At 44.7% G+C, this 17731-nt stretch overlaps 1 protein-coding gene across 1 annotated transcript in view; it reads left to right on the top strand.

Moving 5' to 3' along the window:
• The window catches only part of MCF2L (MCF.2 cell line derived transforming sequence-like), a 301472-nt gene that overhangs the window by 249398 nt on the left and 34343 nt on the right, over positions 1-17731 (top strand). The window contains exons 6-15 of the mRNA XM_006851546.1: positions 627-743; positions 1315-1464; positions 2854-2978; positions 5199-5313; positions 9776-9895; positions 10562-10753; positions 12237-12428; positions 13310-13469; positions 15166-15242; positions 15581-15657. Coding sequence (XP_006851609.1) covers positions 627-743; positions 1315-1464; positions 2854-2978; positions 5199-5313; positions 9776-9895; positions 10562-10753; positions 12237-12428; positions 13310-13469; positions 15166-15242; positions 15581-15657 — 1325 coding nt within the window. The remainder of the gene's footprint in view (positions 1-626; positions 744-1314; positions 1465-2853; positions 2979-5198; positions 5314-9775; positions 9896-10561; positions 10754-12236; positions 12429-13309; positions 13470-15165; positions 15243-15580; positions 15658-17731) is intronic.

A 17731-nucleotide genomic window follows, 5' to 3' on the forward strand; every position in this document is an offset into this window, starting at 1 on the left:
GACATTGTTTCATTCTGCTGTGCATGGGGTCGCTATGAGTTGGTTCCGACTTGATGGTACCTGACAACAACGATACACAGAATGCTTAACATGTGAAGATTTATTTATCAATATCTGCCTTTATTGTTGTTGTTAAGTACTGTCAAGTCAGCTGTAACTCAGAACGACCCTGTACAGGGTTTCCAGGGGGCAGCTGGTAAGTTTGAACCACCAGCCTTGCTGTTCAAACTGACCTTGAAGTCAAGTGCTTATCCTAAGGCACCACACCAGGGCTAACCACTTACAAAACAAGGACTGTATTTTAATTAAAAGCTCATGGATAGAGTGACCCCAAAATATATAAGAGATATATCGAAAAATAAATATAAATCATGTAGGGTTTGAGTCAGGCTGCTAACCTCAAGTTCAGCAGTTCAAAACTACCAGCCGTTCTGCAGGAAAACGATGAGGCTTTCTGTGCAGGGCCGCTGTGAGTCGGAACCGACTCCATGGCACATAACCACCACCATGTAAGTCCAAAGCCAGGTCCTGTCCACTTTGTGGCATTTTACATCCAACAGTGAAACTATGCTTTCTGAGTCTGGTGGCTGTTCTGTTTATGGGTGATGGGTTTTCTTTTTTTTTAGATCATAATGCTGAGCTCGGTACCAGAATTACATGGTTACATTGATAAATCACAGCTGACGGAGGACCTTGGCGGAACCCTGGATTATTGCCACACCAAGTGGTTGTGTCACCGCACGGTGAGTTTTGTGGATTTTTTGGTTGTTGTTGGTGGGTAGTGGCTGCAAATTGTGGGTCCTGTTAATTCATAGTTAATCTGGCAGGATTACTTTCACATTCCAATGCTGCCGTTTCCAAAGCACATTCACATTAGCAAACGTTTTCTTCCTCAGAATGAGGAGAGAGTCTCCCGGGACCTTAGTCATTTTAAAGAAATAACATGAGTAATAAATTCAGGAGTGGCTTTCTCTGGGCTTGGAGACCAAACAAAACAAAACCCTGTGTTGTGGTTTATGCTCACACTTCTCTTAACAAAGAGAGAAAGATCTCAATTCAGAATGATTCCTGGGTGTGAAAATATATTTTCTGTGTACCCGGTGTGTTTCTGAAGAAATCATGAGGTCCAAAAACTAATGGTGAAGGTATGATCTCAGCTATGTTTGCTTTGAAAGCCTCACTCACTTCTTTCTGAAAACTGTTCGTGTCTGGTGTGCCGGTGGGGAACGGTTACCACTTGGGTGTCTGCTTTCAGAGCAGAAAGAGGCTTCGGGGTGTGAAAAGCGTCGTGACCCTGTTCTTGCTCTCCCAAAGGCTATCGAAAGCTTCGCCCTCATGGTTAAACAGACAGCTCAGATACTCCAGGCCTTTGGGACCGAATTGGCCGAAACAGAACTGCCCAATGACGTACAGTCCACAAGCTCAATCTTGTCCACTCACACTGAAAAGAAGGACAAGATGAAGGTATGTGTGGCTCCTGGGAGGGGGTGCGGCTGGGCACGAGGACAAGAAAACACGGTCTTTCAACCTCTGTGAGAAATGTTGGATGCTGAAAGAACTGAGGTTGACATTAGGTAAGAATGAGAATTTCCACAAGTTTCAGAGATATCTTTTTAAACTCATTCGCTGGGTAACCTCTACTATTCGAACTATGGTGTGAACTTTTTAAAAAGCATGGTGCAACATCAGTGAATCTTATAAAATGCAAGCTGCAGTACTTAGCCATGTGTTGGTTGTTGTGTTAATTGCCATTGAGTCGGTTCCGACCCATAATGACCCTGTATAGGGTTTCCAAGGAGCAGCTGGTGGGTCATTCAATGACCCGCCGACCTTGCCATTCAAGCTGACTTTGCGGTCCACAGCACCACACCATGTGTTGGCATCAAGTAAATGATTCGTTTTATTGACCCAGGTGTCCTTGAGTAATTTGCGGCATTCCAATCAAGTAAGACTTTACGAAAGGCATGTTTTCTCTACGTGAGCTCTCCCAGCTGTCTTTACTCTGAGAGCCTCTAGATGTTTCTGTTGCTCGTTAGCATAATGCAGACAGGATTTCTAGCCCTTGTTTCCTATAAGAGAAGCAGGCGACCAGGTGGTAGACTCATTCTGAACAGCTGACGTTCCCGTGCATGAACTAGGTCTTTAACCATCTCATTCAGGGATAAATATGGTCTTAAGGATATTGTGATCCCTGAGTACACTGCGGACCACTCCCCCACATGCACGGTGCCAGCTCTCACTCTGGCCATCACGACCACCACCGGCTGGTGCGTCTCTCAGAGCTCCGTGTCTGCTCTCTGCCAAGTGCGCCTCGCGCTAGCGCTCGCTTAAAACCTGCCTCTCTCCAAGCTGTGAGTAACAACTGCAGGAGCAGAGACATTTGAAAGGTCTCATTTCTGTTTCTTTTTGTCCTCTCCTTTTACCGGCCACTGACCTGTAACCCTAGCCTTGCTACCGGTGGCAAACAGTAGTGAGTGCTCGCCACCCTAACCTGCCCACCACATGAAAACCTACACACGGTAGCAGAGAGCTACAGTCCAAACATTAGCTTGTCTTCCTTTCTCAGTGGAAACATGAAATATGAGGGGGCTTCCAAATGTTAGTGTAAAAGTAGAATGAAAAGATAATGGAATTTTCCCACAAACTCTTTGATGCCCCTCATATATGAGAGGGCTGGCAGTGTGGAAGAGACTTCAGAAGAAATCACTGTGGTCGGTTTTGTGTCTGTCTCAAACTTTATCTCCTTACTTGATTTTTTCAGTCACCATCCCCATTCCGGGTGAAATGCCTAGCAGAACCCAGCCGTTCCCTCTGCCCTGAAACGTGAACCGCTAACCCCTCTTCTCTCTGCAGGAAGACATGAAGTTAGCGCTGCAAGAGGGGCACACCATCCTTGAGAGCATCAGGGAGCCTCTGGCCAAGAACCCAGAGTACAGCCTGAATCAAGACCAGCTTGACAATCAGACCACAGTGCAGAGGTGAGAGACCTTGCCTATGCCGTGTTCTTAGGGACGTTTTGCTTTATGTCCATGGCACAGGACGTGTTACAGACAAATAGTCTGAAAGGAAATAAAGAGGCCAGAAGTCGAGGCAACTGGGAGTGGAAGAAAGAGCCCCACTTCAGAAACAGGAGACCCTGTTCCGATCTGGGCTCTGGGGCTATCTTTGGGGACCGGGAAGAGCCCCACTGGCTCTCTGAGCCTCTGTTTCCTCATATTTATGATAAAGCAAGAGGACTTCAGGGCTGTCTGAAATGCTGGAATACTTTTCTCCTAAGTCCCCACAAAAGCTTTCCTTGGAAAGATTTCATAGAGCAAATACTATTTCTTCAGAAGTATTTTTAAAAAATAAGATAGAGATTGAAGGTTGTTGTTGTTGTAGTTGTTATGTGCCGTATCGTCGGTTCCAACTCATAGTGACTCTGTACAGGGTTTCCGAGGCTGTAAATCTTTACGGAAGCAGAAAGCCTTATCTTTCTCCTGTGGAACAGCTGGTAGCTTCGAACTGCTGACCTTGTGAGACGTTGAAGGTGGTCTAACAATAATAGCATTTAGATTACTATAGCTTCTACAGGCAAAGTCGTTTATCCCACAGGCAGCTAAAGACGTCCCAGGTGTGGCTTACAGATAGGGAAACAACCTGACTGTCTCTTTCAACTCCAGTTGCATTTTTTTCAAGCTTTTATTGTGAATTGAATGTTAGTTTACATGGGAGAGCATTGGCTTTGCACTCACCTATCATATTTCATTTCATTGCAATGATCACAATCCCCTCCGTGCATCGTCATTCAACAGTATTTGCTTCTATTCCCTCAGTTGGTTTTTTGTTGGCCTCAACAACACTCAGGAATTATATAATAATCATTTAAACAACCACAGGACCTCCTGGCCGCCAACACAAAGCCTTTCTCTTTCCATGTGTCCAGAGCCCTCAGCTGCTCTCTCTCTCCATGCCCTCATCTCTGCCTCCATCTCTGGTGTCTCTGCTACTCTGGAGAGGGTCCCACAGTCCGCTTATGGCATAATTTTTGAAGTGATAACTTTTATTCTGTATTGGAAAAGATTTGTATACTTCCTACTGTGTTTCCAAGTTTGCAACAGTACAGAGGATAAAATACGTGCACCATTAGCTCATGTTAACTAATAATTCATGGAGCTTGGACATTTTCAAAGCTTCACACACCTTTTCTCATTTTGTCCTCGCAGCTGTGCAATACAGGCAGGTTTTATAACCCCCGTCTCATATAAGGAAAGCAGTTCAGCGAGGCTAGATGACTTGCACAGTGATATCCAGCAGTGATCCGCAGACCCAGCAATGGAGCTGAGACTGAGCTTCTATGATACATAACATGTGTTCACTTACTGAGCAGCCTCTTTGTGTCGGGGACATTGTGGGAGATGCAGGGTTACTGGGGACCCATCCTGGAGGGCTCATAGGAAGACTGTGCTGTTAGGAAGAAGGGAACTTTCCTGGGGACTGGGAAGAGTTTGGATGTGAGTTCAAGGACTGGCAGGTCAAGTGCAAGTTCCATGGTGGGCACATTGTTAACTTCGCCAAGACTCAGTTTCCTCCTCTGTAAAGTAGAACTAAGCATAGATCGTTCTCACCAGGCTGATTGTGGGAATGAAATGGATAATGCATGTTGGATATTGAACACAGTTCAGGTTACACAGAAGTGCTCAGTACCCATGAACAAATGTACAGGAATGTTGGCGATACCTATTCACCTTCACTCATTGTAGAATTGTACTGTTTACCGTCATCTCTGAGTCAAAGTTAGAAATAAGTCCAATCCTTTGCCATTTTGACTTTTTCAAAATTAACAAACTCAATTTGACTCTGGTTTACTACAAGCCTGCTCTAGTACCACCCAGCATGTCGTGGTATAGAGGGGATCGAGGACTGGAAGAGAGCCAGGGGGTGAACCAGCTGTTTTGTCCAAAATGCCTCTCTATTGCTCATGAATTGATCTCTCAAGACACCCTCCGTGAAGGGCAAACTTCTGTAATTCGGTGACAGAGCTTAAGCTGCATGTGAGGGTGTTAAAGGCTGTGGAAACAGAGCTGCATGATCAGTGTGAACACCCAGTTTCTCAGTGGAGATGATGATTCTTAGCTCAAGTTCTCCATGTGTTACTCCCAGCACCCGTGGGAGACGGTCTGAACCAGAGTACAGCTGCATCTCGGCTTTCTCCTTAGGCTCCTTGCCCAGTTGAATGAAACCGAGGCTGCCTTTGATGAGTTTTGGACAAAGCATCAGCAAAAACTCGAACAGTGTCTGCAGCTCCGGCATTTTGAGCAGAATTTTCGTGAGGTGAGTAGACCAGGGCCTTGAGAGGACCTTTCGATGGGCACTTGAGTGATCTGGCTACAGAAAGTGAACAAATGCCCGAGTGTACCGTGTTGTTACTATATCCACATGCTGGTCGTAGCACAGTTGACTGGGGTGTAGTACTGAATGGGGTTTTAAACCAGTCCAGAATGGTTCAGCAATTGCCGTTATAAGTAAGGACTGTATATGAGTTTCATAGCAACAAGTCTATTGCCCATGGTATCGTGAGCCAAGTAGGAAACAAACATCTGTGCTTCATTCAAAGATGGCAGCCGGCTGAGCTGCTTTGCAGGTGTGTTGCTTTCCAAGGTTCTACCACAGTCCTTTCTCCTGAAAGTTTCAGGACCCTGACGCAGGAGGTTGGATTATTGGCAGGGTCCTAAAGAACAAACACATTCAAGGTGGAGTGGTTGGCCGCCTTCCTTAAGTGAAGTACAAATGTTTATTTCCTGATGTTGTAAAGTGTCACTGAGTCCGTCCTGATTCATAGCAACCCAGTATAGGGTTCCCCAGGAGCAGCTGGTGGATTTGAACCACCAGCCTTGCGATTAGCAAGTGCTTGTCCTACAACATCACACCAAGACCCTATTTTGTTATCTACTTAAGTCAAAATACCACAGGTAACAGCTTTAATTGCTATGCAATATGTACACAGCCCTTGTTTATGATGAAAATTGTTGAACTGTTTTGAACTAAATTGAAGCCCTGGTATAAAATAGTCTCTATTAGCCACATTGAACCAACAAAGATTAAATTGGGTTAAACCTTGAAATATATGATAGATCATTAAATGTAAAAGGTTATTTAATATGTGTTTATTGGCATGTAGTTCTGTTTAATTGTGGGTAAGTAAAGGAGCCTGGTTCTTACTTTATATTCATTTGTGCATGCTATTTTTCAACACACCTTGATTGGGGGCCTATCGTGTGCCAGACACAGAACCTAGGATATACAAAAGTACAAGATACAGCTGTGCCTTGGATTCTGTATGGTAAGAGCTATAGTAATAGCTGAAATATAAAACTTCGTGAAAGAATGGCTCAATAGCCCAATGGAGAAAAAGATAAAGAATCAGTGAAGTCAAATGAACAGCACAAAACATTAACCAAAGAAATCACCCACTATGGACAACAACAGAGAGAACACAGACTGGAAAAAATGAAGAGACTTTTTGGGACCTGTGAGAAAATAACAAAAGATTAGCTTTCATTTCAAGGGAAACCTAGACTTAGAAGGAAAGGAGAAGAACGTGGGACTGACTGAAAGAGTATTCAAAAAAGTAGTGGCTGAAAACTTCCCAAATTTGTCCAGAGACATAAGCCAACAGCGATGAAGACAAAGGTCACATTTACGGGAGGGGGAAGGGGGGGACGGGGTGAAATCATTTCATAGTCTGAGTTTGATTGTATCGTTTTTAAATGCTTACTCATCACATTTATTCCTGAACAACGTGAATGATATGACACAATGGGAATGTCAGCTCCTGATTAACTCTGGACTTTTATTACCATCTCCAAATGGTGGTCTCCCTCAAAGAGCAGTGAAATGAATCCATGTGCAAAATGAGCTTGTGCTAAACTCTGGCCTCTAAACCTCAACAGCTGAGAGCTACGTGGAGTGTTTGGACCTTGTACATATTAGAAGGAGTCTGAGAGGGTTTTTGGAATGAGGTAGAATAAATCTTGTAGCCTCCCAAACTTCTTCCCTGAAAACAACAACAATAAAGTCTTATCTGTTACAAGAGATGGAGTTTAGATCTGAGAGAAAGACCTGGGTACATCCCGATGACACTGAGTCTCATTAAGAAGGACTTGTGGGGGAGAAGATACCTTATCTTCTCCAAGCACTTTAATCTGAAAGGAGTGTGGTCCCAGAATGTTCACTTTGGCCTTTTCCTCTATTGTCTTATTACTCATTTCACTGGCTCAGATCATTGCCAAGCCCCCATCAGTGTGAGTTTATTGCTCTGACTCTGCTGACCCTGTAGTGAGGGAGACCAGGCCAATTGGGTGTGTTGGCCAAGTAGGGCGTTTTCAACGTTGCCAACTGCTTTAATACTACATGATTTGGCAGACCTCAGGCTGAAAGGAAAAAAAAAAAAAATCCTTAATAACTGTCATTCCTTAGACCAATCTTGAGCACCTAATTTGTCCCAGGTACAAATCTCGGTAATAACATGATAAGTCTAGGGACTGGGGAGACCTAGATCCCTGTGCACCTGGAGCTCCTGTTCTAGTTGAGATGGAAGAGGGCCGGGGATCAGACCCTAAATAAGTAAACAAACATTAAAACAAGGTAAGTTCACAGTGCAAAAGTCACAAAGAAAATGAAACAGCGTGAGGTGGAGGCTGAGGTCTTTAACAAGTTGTGGTCAATTCAGTGTAACTTGAGTTGCCATGAAGTGGAACGAGTCATTCACGTGTCCTGGGTACTGAGTGACCCGCAGTGGGGAATTAACGATGAAAATGAATTGGTCTTCCTGCCCTCCGGGTACTTCGGTCTAGGTAGCCAGAACAATCACTGAAACTCTCGGAAAGATTTCTGCTCACCTCTTTTTCAGAAGGTGGGCCCATGTCCATTCTTAGGCAAATTTCTAATGATAAAAACGCTCATATTTCAAGAGTTATTATTACATTTTTTTTAAATCACTTGTTTGTTGTTGTTGTTATTGTTAAGTGCCATGGAGTCAATTCCGACTCATAGCAATATCCTATATAGAGTTTCCCAGGAGCAGCAGGTGAAACCCTATATTTTCTTGCCACTGTCATAAATGTCAAATATTAAAAATTAGTTAGACATAGGGTTACCATTGTTGTCGTTTGCCATCCAGTCAGTTCTGACTCATAATGACCGGATATAGAGTTTCTGAGGAGTGACTGGTGGGTTTGAACTAACAATTGTATGGTTAGCAGTCTAGTGCTTATCCTACTGCGCCATGCTAGGCTTCCCAGCAATTCCACTCCTATATACAGACCCAAGAAAATTGAAAGCAAGAATGTAAAAAAAAACGTGTGCACTAGTATTCATTGGAGCACTAGTCACAGTAACCAAAAGACACAAACAACCCACCCACCTATCAACAGATAAATGGATAAACAATGTGATCTAGCCATAAATGGGACATGAGTTGGTTATGTGGCATGGAGTCAGTATCAACTCATAGTGACCCTGTATAGGGGTTTGTGAGTCTGTAAATCATTACAAGTGCAGAAGCAGCCTCATCTTTCTCCCATGGAACAGCTGGTAGTTTCGAACTGCTGACCTTAAGGTTAGCAGCCCGACCTGTAACCACTACGTTACCAAAGCTCCTTAAATGGGATATTAGCCATCAAGAGAAAGAAGTTCAAATACATGTTACAACATGAATGAACCTTGAAAACATTATACTGAATAAAATAAGGCAGACACAAAAGGACAAATATGAGTACTGTATGGTCCCAGTGATATGGAGTCACCAGAATAGGTCAATGTAAAGAGACCAAATTTCAGTAGTGGGTACCAGGGACAAGTGAAGGTAGCAAATGAGGTATTGTTTAAGGGGCTCTGTAAATACTTTCTGTAAATATTTCTGTTACGAAAACAATGGAAAAAAAATCTGGTAATGGGTGATGCTGGCTATCTAACTTGGGAAATATAATTACTGTCACTAAATTACACATGTAAAAATTGTTGAAATGTTTTATTTCACTGGTGGCAGTTGTGTGCCACCACGTGGGTTCTGACACATGGTGACCTTGTATAGGGTTCCCCAGGCTGTAAATCTCTATAGCAGCAGAAAGCCTCATCCTTCTACTGTGGAGCCACTGGTGGATTCAAACTGCTGACCTTGTGCTTAGCAGCGCAGCTCAGAACCCACTACACTACCAGGGCTCCTTGTCTATTTCACTAATATACAAAAATATATATTTTTTAGGAAGTTATTAGTAAGCTGGAATGAAATGGACTGTGGAAATCTCATGACCCAAGAAGAATAGCATCACGACTGCCAACACCTTGATGTTTATAATCTTGCAGTCTTTTCAACTTTGACTTGAGCAGTCTTGTTTTCTCCTCATGATATTTGGGGCCTTATAGGGCAGGTGGTCTTCCCGCCTTATGGTTGATAAGCAGAGGCATGGGGAAATGAAATGACCTCACTAGTTAAATCAGAAGTGGTACCAATGGTGTCTCCAGCAGGTTTCTAAGTGTTTAACCTGAGCGTGGTTTTCATGAATGGCCTCAAACCAAGTAAACCAAAGCTCCCCAGGTGATAACTCACTACTAGTGTGATTCTTACTTGTGGAACAGTTTGCCTTTATTTTGTACCTGTCTTCACCTGAAGTTTCCTTCCTTGTAGCTCCATGCCTGGTAGTAAATTTCCTTGTTATTGCGACTCCATTATTGGATGTTCTTTCCAGCGATCTGAAGTGGGACCCTGCTCTCATTCCTCCTTCCTCCGTTCCAGGTCAAAGCTGCCTTAGATGTCGTGTCCCGGAAGATCCTGACCTTCACAGATGTGGGCAACAGCCTGGCACATGTAGAACACCTCTTGAAAGACCTTGCTAACTTTGAGGAGAAATGCAATGTAAGGATCTCAGAAGGTGCCCATGCAAAAAGTTATGGCTTAATGTGTTTCGAGGAGGGAGGCAGAATTGACAACACCAAGTGTTGCTTAGAAAAACAACAGTGTGGTTTTCACTCTCTCCTTGGTGAAGACCCTTCATTCCCACCAGCACCTGAAGCGGCCATTGTGTGTGACTGACATCCCCAGGTGGAGACAGCTCTCCATCCAACCCTCTAAGCACACAAATGTCCCTGCCATTTACAGCAGCCACGGCTGACAAGGCCGGGCGTGTGCATCAGCTCCCTCTCTTGTCAATTAATTGCTTGTTGACCATTGATTTCCAAAAAACCGTTGTCCCCCTGTGTCTGGTTACTCAGAATGAGCAGTGAGTTTGCTTGTCTCTTGGAAACACGCAAAAGTGTTTGCCTCCAGAGTAGGTTCTGGAACCTGGTGGTATTTCAGCTACCCCAGGGCAGTAAACAAAGAAAAATGATATGCATCCCTGGACTTCTGCAACAAAGATCCCGTTACAATTAGCTTGCTTAATCTCTTGCCGAAAATAGTAGCTCCGTTTGCATATCACAAAAATAAACCTGGTGCACACCAAACAGCTCGAAGTTGAAATCTGAATGTGTGGCAGAAAATAACACCTGAATCGATTTTTCTGGGGATGACTTTTTTACGCAGGCGTCCGTGGAAAAGGCCCGAGCCCTGTCCTTAGAGGGCACCCAACTTATTGAGAACAAGCATTACGCTGTGGACTCGATCCACCCCAAGTGCAGCGAGCTCCAGCACCTGTGTGACCAGTTTGCTGCGGAAATTGGGAAGAGGCGGAATCTGCTCAACAAGTCCCTGGAACTACACGGCCTCCTAGAGACGGTAGGCGTGGCTTGAAACTGGATCCCCCACTCCCTCCCTTTTAGAGACGGTAGGCGTGGCTTGAAGCTGGATTTCCACCCACCCCCCCTCCCTCTTAGAGACGGCAGGCGTGGCTTGAAGCTGGATTTTTTTCCCCCCTCCCTCCCTCTTAGAGACGGTAGGCGTGGCTTGAAGCTGGAGTCCCCCCTCCCTCCCTCTTAGAGACGGTAGGCGTGGCTTGAAACTGGATCTCCCCTCCCCTGCGACTGCAACCCAGATTCTTCATCTCATGTAACCCGTGATCCTTTTAGCGTCAGAATAGCACCGGATTCATTATGTGAAAACGTCACACTTTCTCTGTAGTCCTCTTTCTCATTGGAGTCGATGGCCTTGTCTTGATATATTATTTTTATGGTTTCTAACTCGATAACTACAACTAATGATTTCTATAAAAGAACCAGAAACTTAATATCCTGGTTAATTAACTGTATTGAATTTTATTTCCCTGACCAGCTGCTCGTAAATTTTACTGTAGTCCAAGAAAAGAGAAAGCAATTGTTGGCAGAGTCATCCTCGATTCATGGCCACCTCATGTGTGTCAGAGTTCAGAGGTGCTCAGTGAGGTTTTGACTGGCTGGTTTTCTATTAAGTCGATGGTCAGGCCTTTCTTCCAAGGTGCCTCTGGATGGACTCGATCCGTCAACCTTTGTTTTAGCAACTGACCATTTTAACGACTTGCACCACCCTGGCAATTCTGAATCTTTTCAGGTCTATATAATAATCTTGGCTTTTTTAAAGCTATATTCCTTCCTTTGCAAGTTCTTTGTAAGGTTTTTTTGTGAATTGAATGATAGTTTACAATGGAGAACATCGGTTTTGCACTCACCTATCGTATTTCGTATCATTGCAATGATTACAATCCCCTCCATGCATCATCATTCAACAGTATTTGCTTCTATTTCCTCTGTTGTTTTGTTTTGAGGCACACAAAAAACACACAGGAATGTATAATAACTTAAAAAACCAAATGGCACATTCTGCAAGCCTGCCTTCTTGACCACCAGCTCGCAGTCCCTCTCTTCCCATGAGTCTAGAGTCCTCAACTGCTCTCTCTCTCCATGTCTTCATCCTGTCTCCATCTCTGGTGCCGCTGCTTCTCTGGATAGGTCACACATTCTCCTCATGCTCTTCTCCCTTGATGGCTCTATCGTCCTCTGTTCCTGGACTGTAAGATTAACTACCCCACCCTTTTGTTACAGAACTTCTACCTTTACAGTTGTGACAGTTTCAATTAGTCATGATAACAATTACTCACTACTGAATCATAAGAATCCTATCTCCTTTGCAAGTTCTTCTCATAGTTCCAAAATTATAAGAGTCAACAGAACACATTTGTCAAGTGAAATGGGGACCTTCAAGCCGAATACACTTCCAGACAAGATACAACTTCTAACTGTACGGTCTTTTGGTTATTTTCCCTTTTTTTTATGCTTTATGTTTCTAGTCCATGAAATGGTGTGACGAGGGAATTTACCTGCTGGCTTCGCAGCCTGTGGACAAATGCCAGTCACAGGATGGCGCTGAGGCAGCCCTTCAGGAAATTGAGAAGTTTTTGGAGACTGGTGCAGAAAATAAAATCCAGGAACTAAGTAAAATTTATAAGGAATATGAATCCATCCTCAACCAAGACCTAATGGTAATGCTACCTTTGCATCATTGCAAATCAGTTGTTGTGTTGTTGTTGCTATCTGCCGTGGAGTCGCCCATCCAGGCACTCATGGTGACCCCATGCACAATGGAACAAAACGCTGCCAGGTCCTGCACCCTCCCCAGGATTTCTGTGGATTGAGCCATTGTGCTCCACCTCCACGGGGTTTTCATTGGCTGGCTCTCAGGAGGAGATCCCAGGCCTGTCTTGCTTGTGCAGCTGAGTCTGGAAGCTCAGCTGACAGCTGTCACCGCAGCACACAAGCCTCCCTTGACAGACAGGGAAGGGCTGTTGTGAATGATGGGAAATGAGTTTTCATGACATTGAAAATTTGTTAAAGGAGTTTTTAATAAGTAATGGACATGCTAGGGTCGGGAGGTCATTGAGCTGCAGTTTCCATACCGTCCCTTTAAAGGTGATCGTCCTGCTTTCTGCTTAAACATACGATGGAACATGTTCTTCTCTATGAAGTAACCATTTCTACTAAAACGCCACAGCTCTTCCTGATATTGAACTGAAATCCAACTCCTAACTAGCTGTCGTAATTCTACCCTCTGAGGCAACCCAGAGGTATTTATCCTTGCTTCTAGAAGGTCTTTCAGAAGGTTAAAGATGGCTGTGGTGTACCTCCCACCAAGCTGTCCTCTCTCTAGACCTGACATCACGCATTTCTTAAATGGGGTTTAGACCCCTCACCACCCCGGAACCAGACAGAACTCTGCCCCATTGTCAGTGGACAATTGCATTATGAAAAATCTTTAAATACATTTTGAGGCAGTTGTGTGCAAGACTCTTAACATTTCTGCTAACACCAGTGCCTATTAGCTGTTTTACTAATGAGCATGTGAAACAATATTGTGTCATTTCAGGAACATGTGCAAAAGGTCTTCCAGAAACAAGATAGCATGGAGGAGATGTTCCACAGGAGACAGGTGAGCCTGAAGAAGCTAGCAGCCAAGCAGACTCGACCAGTGCAGCCTGTGGCCCCCAGACCGGAGGCATTTACCAAGTCTCCCTGCCCCTCCCCAGGTACGCTACAATCACACCATATCCGTTCCTTCAAGCTGGGAGGTGTCACTACTGAGTGACTTTGAGGCAGAGGGGTTTGGCAAAGTGGAGGAAACAACATATGAATAATTTTCTTGCCACTTTCTTCTCCTTTCCATTCCTAATACTAGGACCTAGTCCAGGGACCAGCAAACTGTGGCTTGCGGGCCAAATCCACCCCCATCGACTGTTTTTGTAAATGTAGTAGAACACATCCACTCTCATTTGCTTAGACATTGTGTGCAGCTGCTTCCGTACCACAACAGCTGAAATTTGTTGTTGTTAAGTGCCATCAAGTCAGTTCTGACGCATAGTGACCCTGTATAGGGTTTTCGAGGCTTTAAATCTTTGTGGGAACAGAAAGCCTCATCTTTCTCCAGTGGAGCAGCTGGTGGGCTCGAACTACCATTCTTGTGATTCGCAGTCCAGTGCTTATCTTATTGAGCCACGATGCTCCCTGTAGAAGTCAGTGGTGATGGTGGTTATGTGCCGTGGAGTCGGTTCCAACTCATAGCAACCCTGTATAGGGTTTCCGAGGCTGCAAATCTTTACAGGAGCAGAAAGCCTCATCTTTCTCCCGCGGAACAGCTGGTAGTTTTGAACTGCTGATCTTGAGGTGAGCATCCCGACTCGTAACCACTACACTACGAGAGCTCCTTTTAGAAGTCAGTGGTTGTGATTTAAAAAAAAGAAACAAAAACATTTACTGTTTGAGGAACTTTGCCTTCATTATTTCCTCAATCCTAACTTCTCCCCAAGCCAGTCCATCCTCAATGCTATTGCTGAAATAATTTTCCTCAAATTTAATTCAGATTATCACAGCCTTTTTGGGTTCTTCATGTCCTACGGATCCATAGCCAAATGTTTTGGGGCCACTTTCATGTGCACCATGGTCTGGCTGACTAACTCACCTCTTCCTGGTACCATCCCAAACCCATTTTCTAATGCCAAGGTGGACACCTGGCCTCCTCTTGGATACTCTTTGCTGTCCACAGGAAACTGACTATTTACTCAGGTTGGAAACATCTACTGCTCTTTTCTTCAGGACTTTGGCAAATGCCATTCATGAATTTGTAAGAACCCCTGAGAGCCAGACACCTGTCTCCCACCAAGGCCTTCTTGGAACCAAGGAGACGTTATGTTCTGACTTGTTTTTCTAGAGTAGAAAAACCTTTATGTTGAGTCTCTATCCTTTGTCACCTTTTCCAGAAACAGAATCCCCTGCCCTTTTCCATCTGTGAGAATGGAGTCGGTTCTGACTCACAGTGACCCAATATAGGGTTTCCGAAGCTGTAAATCTTTACGGGAGCAGAAAGTCTCATCTTTCACCTGCAGAACAGCTGGTAGTTTCGAACTGCTGACTTTGAGGTTCGCAGCCCAATTCGTAACCACTATGCTACCAGAGCTCCTTTGTTTGGTATTGTTTATATTGTTTCTTTAAATCAATCTCAAGTCTTTTTCAAAGAAAAGAAACCCAGCTCCATTCGCCTCGTCACATAACTCCCAGCTTCCATGTTCTTTATTTTTATTGGGCTTTTCTGATCCTTCTCTGAGCTGCTGCTTTTGCTTCCTCTGAAAGTTTTAACAACAGCAAAGTCAGGACACATCCAGATACAGGGTTGTCCCCTCCTGGTGGTAACGTGTGAACTGATAAGACATCCTCTTCTTTCCAACCTAGGCATTCGGAGAGGTTCGGAGAACTCTTCCGGTTCTGAAGGCAATGTGCTCCGAAGAGTCAACTACAGAAGAGCTAAGGTGAGAGTGTTGAGGCTGCTCCCTCACGCTCAGAGCCCCTTGGACAAACTGAACAGTCCTGCCCAGAACTACCTGTAAAGCACATGTGCAGTGACCCAAGGTGCCAGCCTCACAGTTCCTGCCCACCTGCACACTCCTGGCACCACCCTGCCCCACATGATCTCTAAATACAAACATGGGCCGGCACCTCACCTCGTGTCTTTTCCCGGAGGGAAAATAAGAATGGACTTTGGTGCTTTAAATTAAAAAAAAGAAAGAAATCAAAATGGCAGGTGGGGTAGGTGGGGGCTTCTTGTTTTGCAAAACTTGATGATACACTGCATTTCTTCTTTCCTCAGAGTGAAATGAGTGAGAGCCAGCAGGCCAGGAGCGGCTCCACAGGGGATGAAGAAGAAAGCTTGGCCATTTTACGAAGGTGAGTGGACAGATTCCTGCCGCCATTTTGCCATCATTACTTAATGACTTTGAGTTCAAGATAGTACAAGAAGGAAGCATGCAGATCACAGCTCTGACTGAGGAGACTCTCTGAATATAAATGAGCCAAAGACAATACGATATATTAACTTCTACTTCCATTCTGGAGTCCTGGTGTGGCACTGTGAGATACATGGGTTTGAACCACAGGGTTGGTGGTTCAAAGTCACCAGCCACTCCTTGGAAACCCTATACAGGGTTGCTGTGAGTCGGAACTGACTCAACGGCACTGAATGACAAAACACCGACTCCCATTCTGGAGTCCTGGAGTGGTGCTGAGGGATAAACACTTGACTGCATTGTCAGTTTGAACTGCAAGGTCAGCGGTTCAAATCCACCAACTGCTCCTCAGAAACCCTATACAGGGTCACTATGAGTCAGAACTGACTCAGTGGCACTGAACAACAAAACACCAACTCCCATTCTGCAAAGTAAGAACAAAACTGATACTAGGGGCAAGTACATAGTGGAACATACGCCCACATACATATATTTTGGGATGGTGAGAAATGAAATATACATTCTGTTTGGCATATCTGCATCTAAAATGACAAAATACTTGCATTTTTCTAGAAGTTACACTGTGCCCCGTGTGTGTTTTGGGAATTTTAGATGGCTCATAGTCTCCCTTCACTGAAACACCAGGTTGCAAAGACCAAACTCAGAAGGGGCTCTGTGCTAAATCCTCCTCACCCACTCACGTCAGCGTGTCCAAGGCTAGCCCTGTGGCCATTCTTGCCACCCCCAGGACGACTTCCAGTCTCCATCCTGTTTCTTCAGTGGAACATTGACCTCCTGTCCGCCAACTTTGGAAGCTTGGAGCTTTTTTTTTTTTTTTTTTTTGCTTCTCTTGTGCCTCCCCACCTTATGCCTTAATTCTCCTTTATAATCTCTCTCCCTACTTTGCCTTCTTACACGTCCACCAATATCACTCAGCCCCATACACCTCCTTTCATAACTTCTATTTTCCATCCTCTTCATTTTTTAACTTTCTTTTATTGACTGAGTGAAGGTTTACAGAGAAGATCATCAGTTTTACCTTCAACAAATCATACACTTTGTTTCTTAAAGCCTGCAATTCCCTCCGTGCAGCAACAGTTATCCCACTTCCTCCCTGCGGTTCCTGTTTCCAGTCCACCCCACTTCCCATCCCTTGTCATCTTTGATCTTAGGCAAATGTTGCTGTTTTGAACCTAAATGACTGACCATTCCATGGTGAGCATACCTTTCTAGTGTTGTCCTCAAGAGTGATCAAAGACTGTGATCTCAGGTTCCTCCGTTCTCTCTCTGACCTGTAAGCCTGTTTTTGTTGTTGTTGTTTATCACTTTTTGGTTTTGTTCCATATTTTCTCTCACTCTATTCGGACCTTCTAATGCAGTGCCTTTCAGAGCAGTTGGTAGTGGTAGGTAGGCACCATCCTCTTCATTTTTGTTGTGTTTTTCAGATCTCTGTGTTAGACACCTAGGCTGTTTCCACAGCAGCCTGTCTTGCTCCCTACCTTTGGTGTCAACCTCTTGCCAGTCCTTAACACTTCGCTCCTTCCAGAAAACTATGATGATTGAACTTTTCCCCTGTGTGGAAGCATCCAATACCTGCCCCACGCCCACTCCTCGGAGGATAAGACCTAAATCTGAAACGTGGCATTGAGTATCTTTTGCAGTGTTACCTTTCCCCTCTCAGACCCTGCAGCTCACCCAAACAGGTCTGTTCCCCACTTCACTTCCTGCCACCGTACTGTGTTCACACACTGTGAGATCTGTACTTAGAACGTGCTCTCTCCCCTCCTCTGCCTCCCATCGCTGCCTGTCACAATCCTCCCCTTCCTTCACCGTCCAGATCAATTTCCCCACCCCAGTGGTATCTCCCTTGATGTAACTCCTGCCTCTTCCTCATGCGCATGGCACGTTGTGCTCCTAGAGCATCTGCAAGGACCGTCTTCTCTGAAGCACGAGAAAAAACAAGTGAGAGAAGCCACTGACAGTCCTGCAGTGTGGCGATGGTGCCACCCACATGG

Source organism: Chrysochloris asiatica, unplaced genomic scaffold (assembly GCF_000296735.1).
Source record: "Chrysochloris asiatica unplaced genomic scaffold, ChrAsi1.0 scaffold00029, whole genome shotgun sequence".
NCBI lineage: Eukaryota > Metazoa > Chordata > Mammalia > Afrosoricida > Chrysochloridae > Chrysochloris > Chrysochloris asiatica.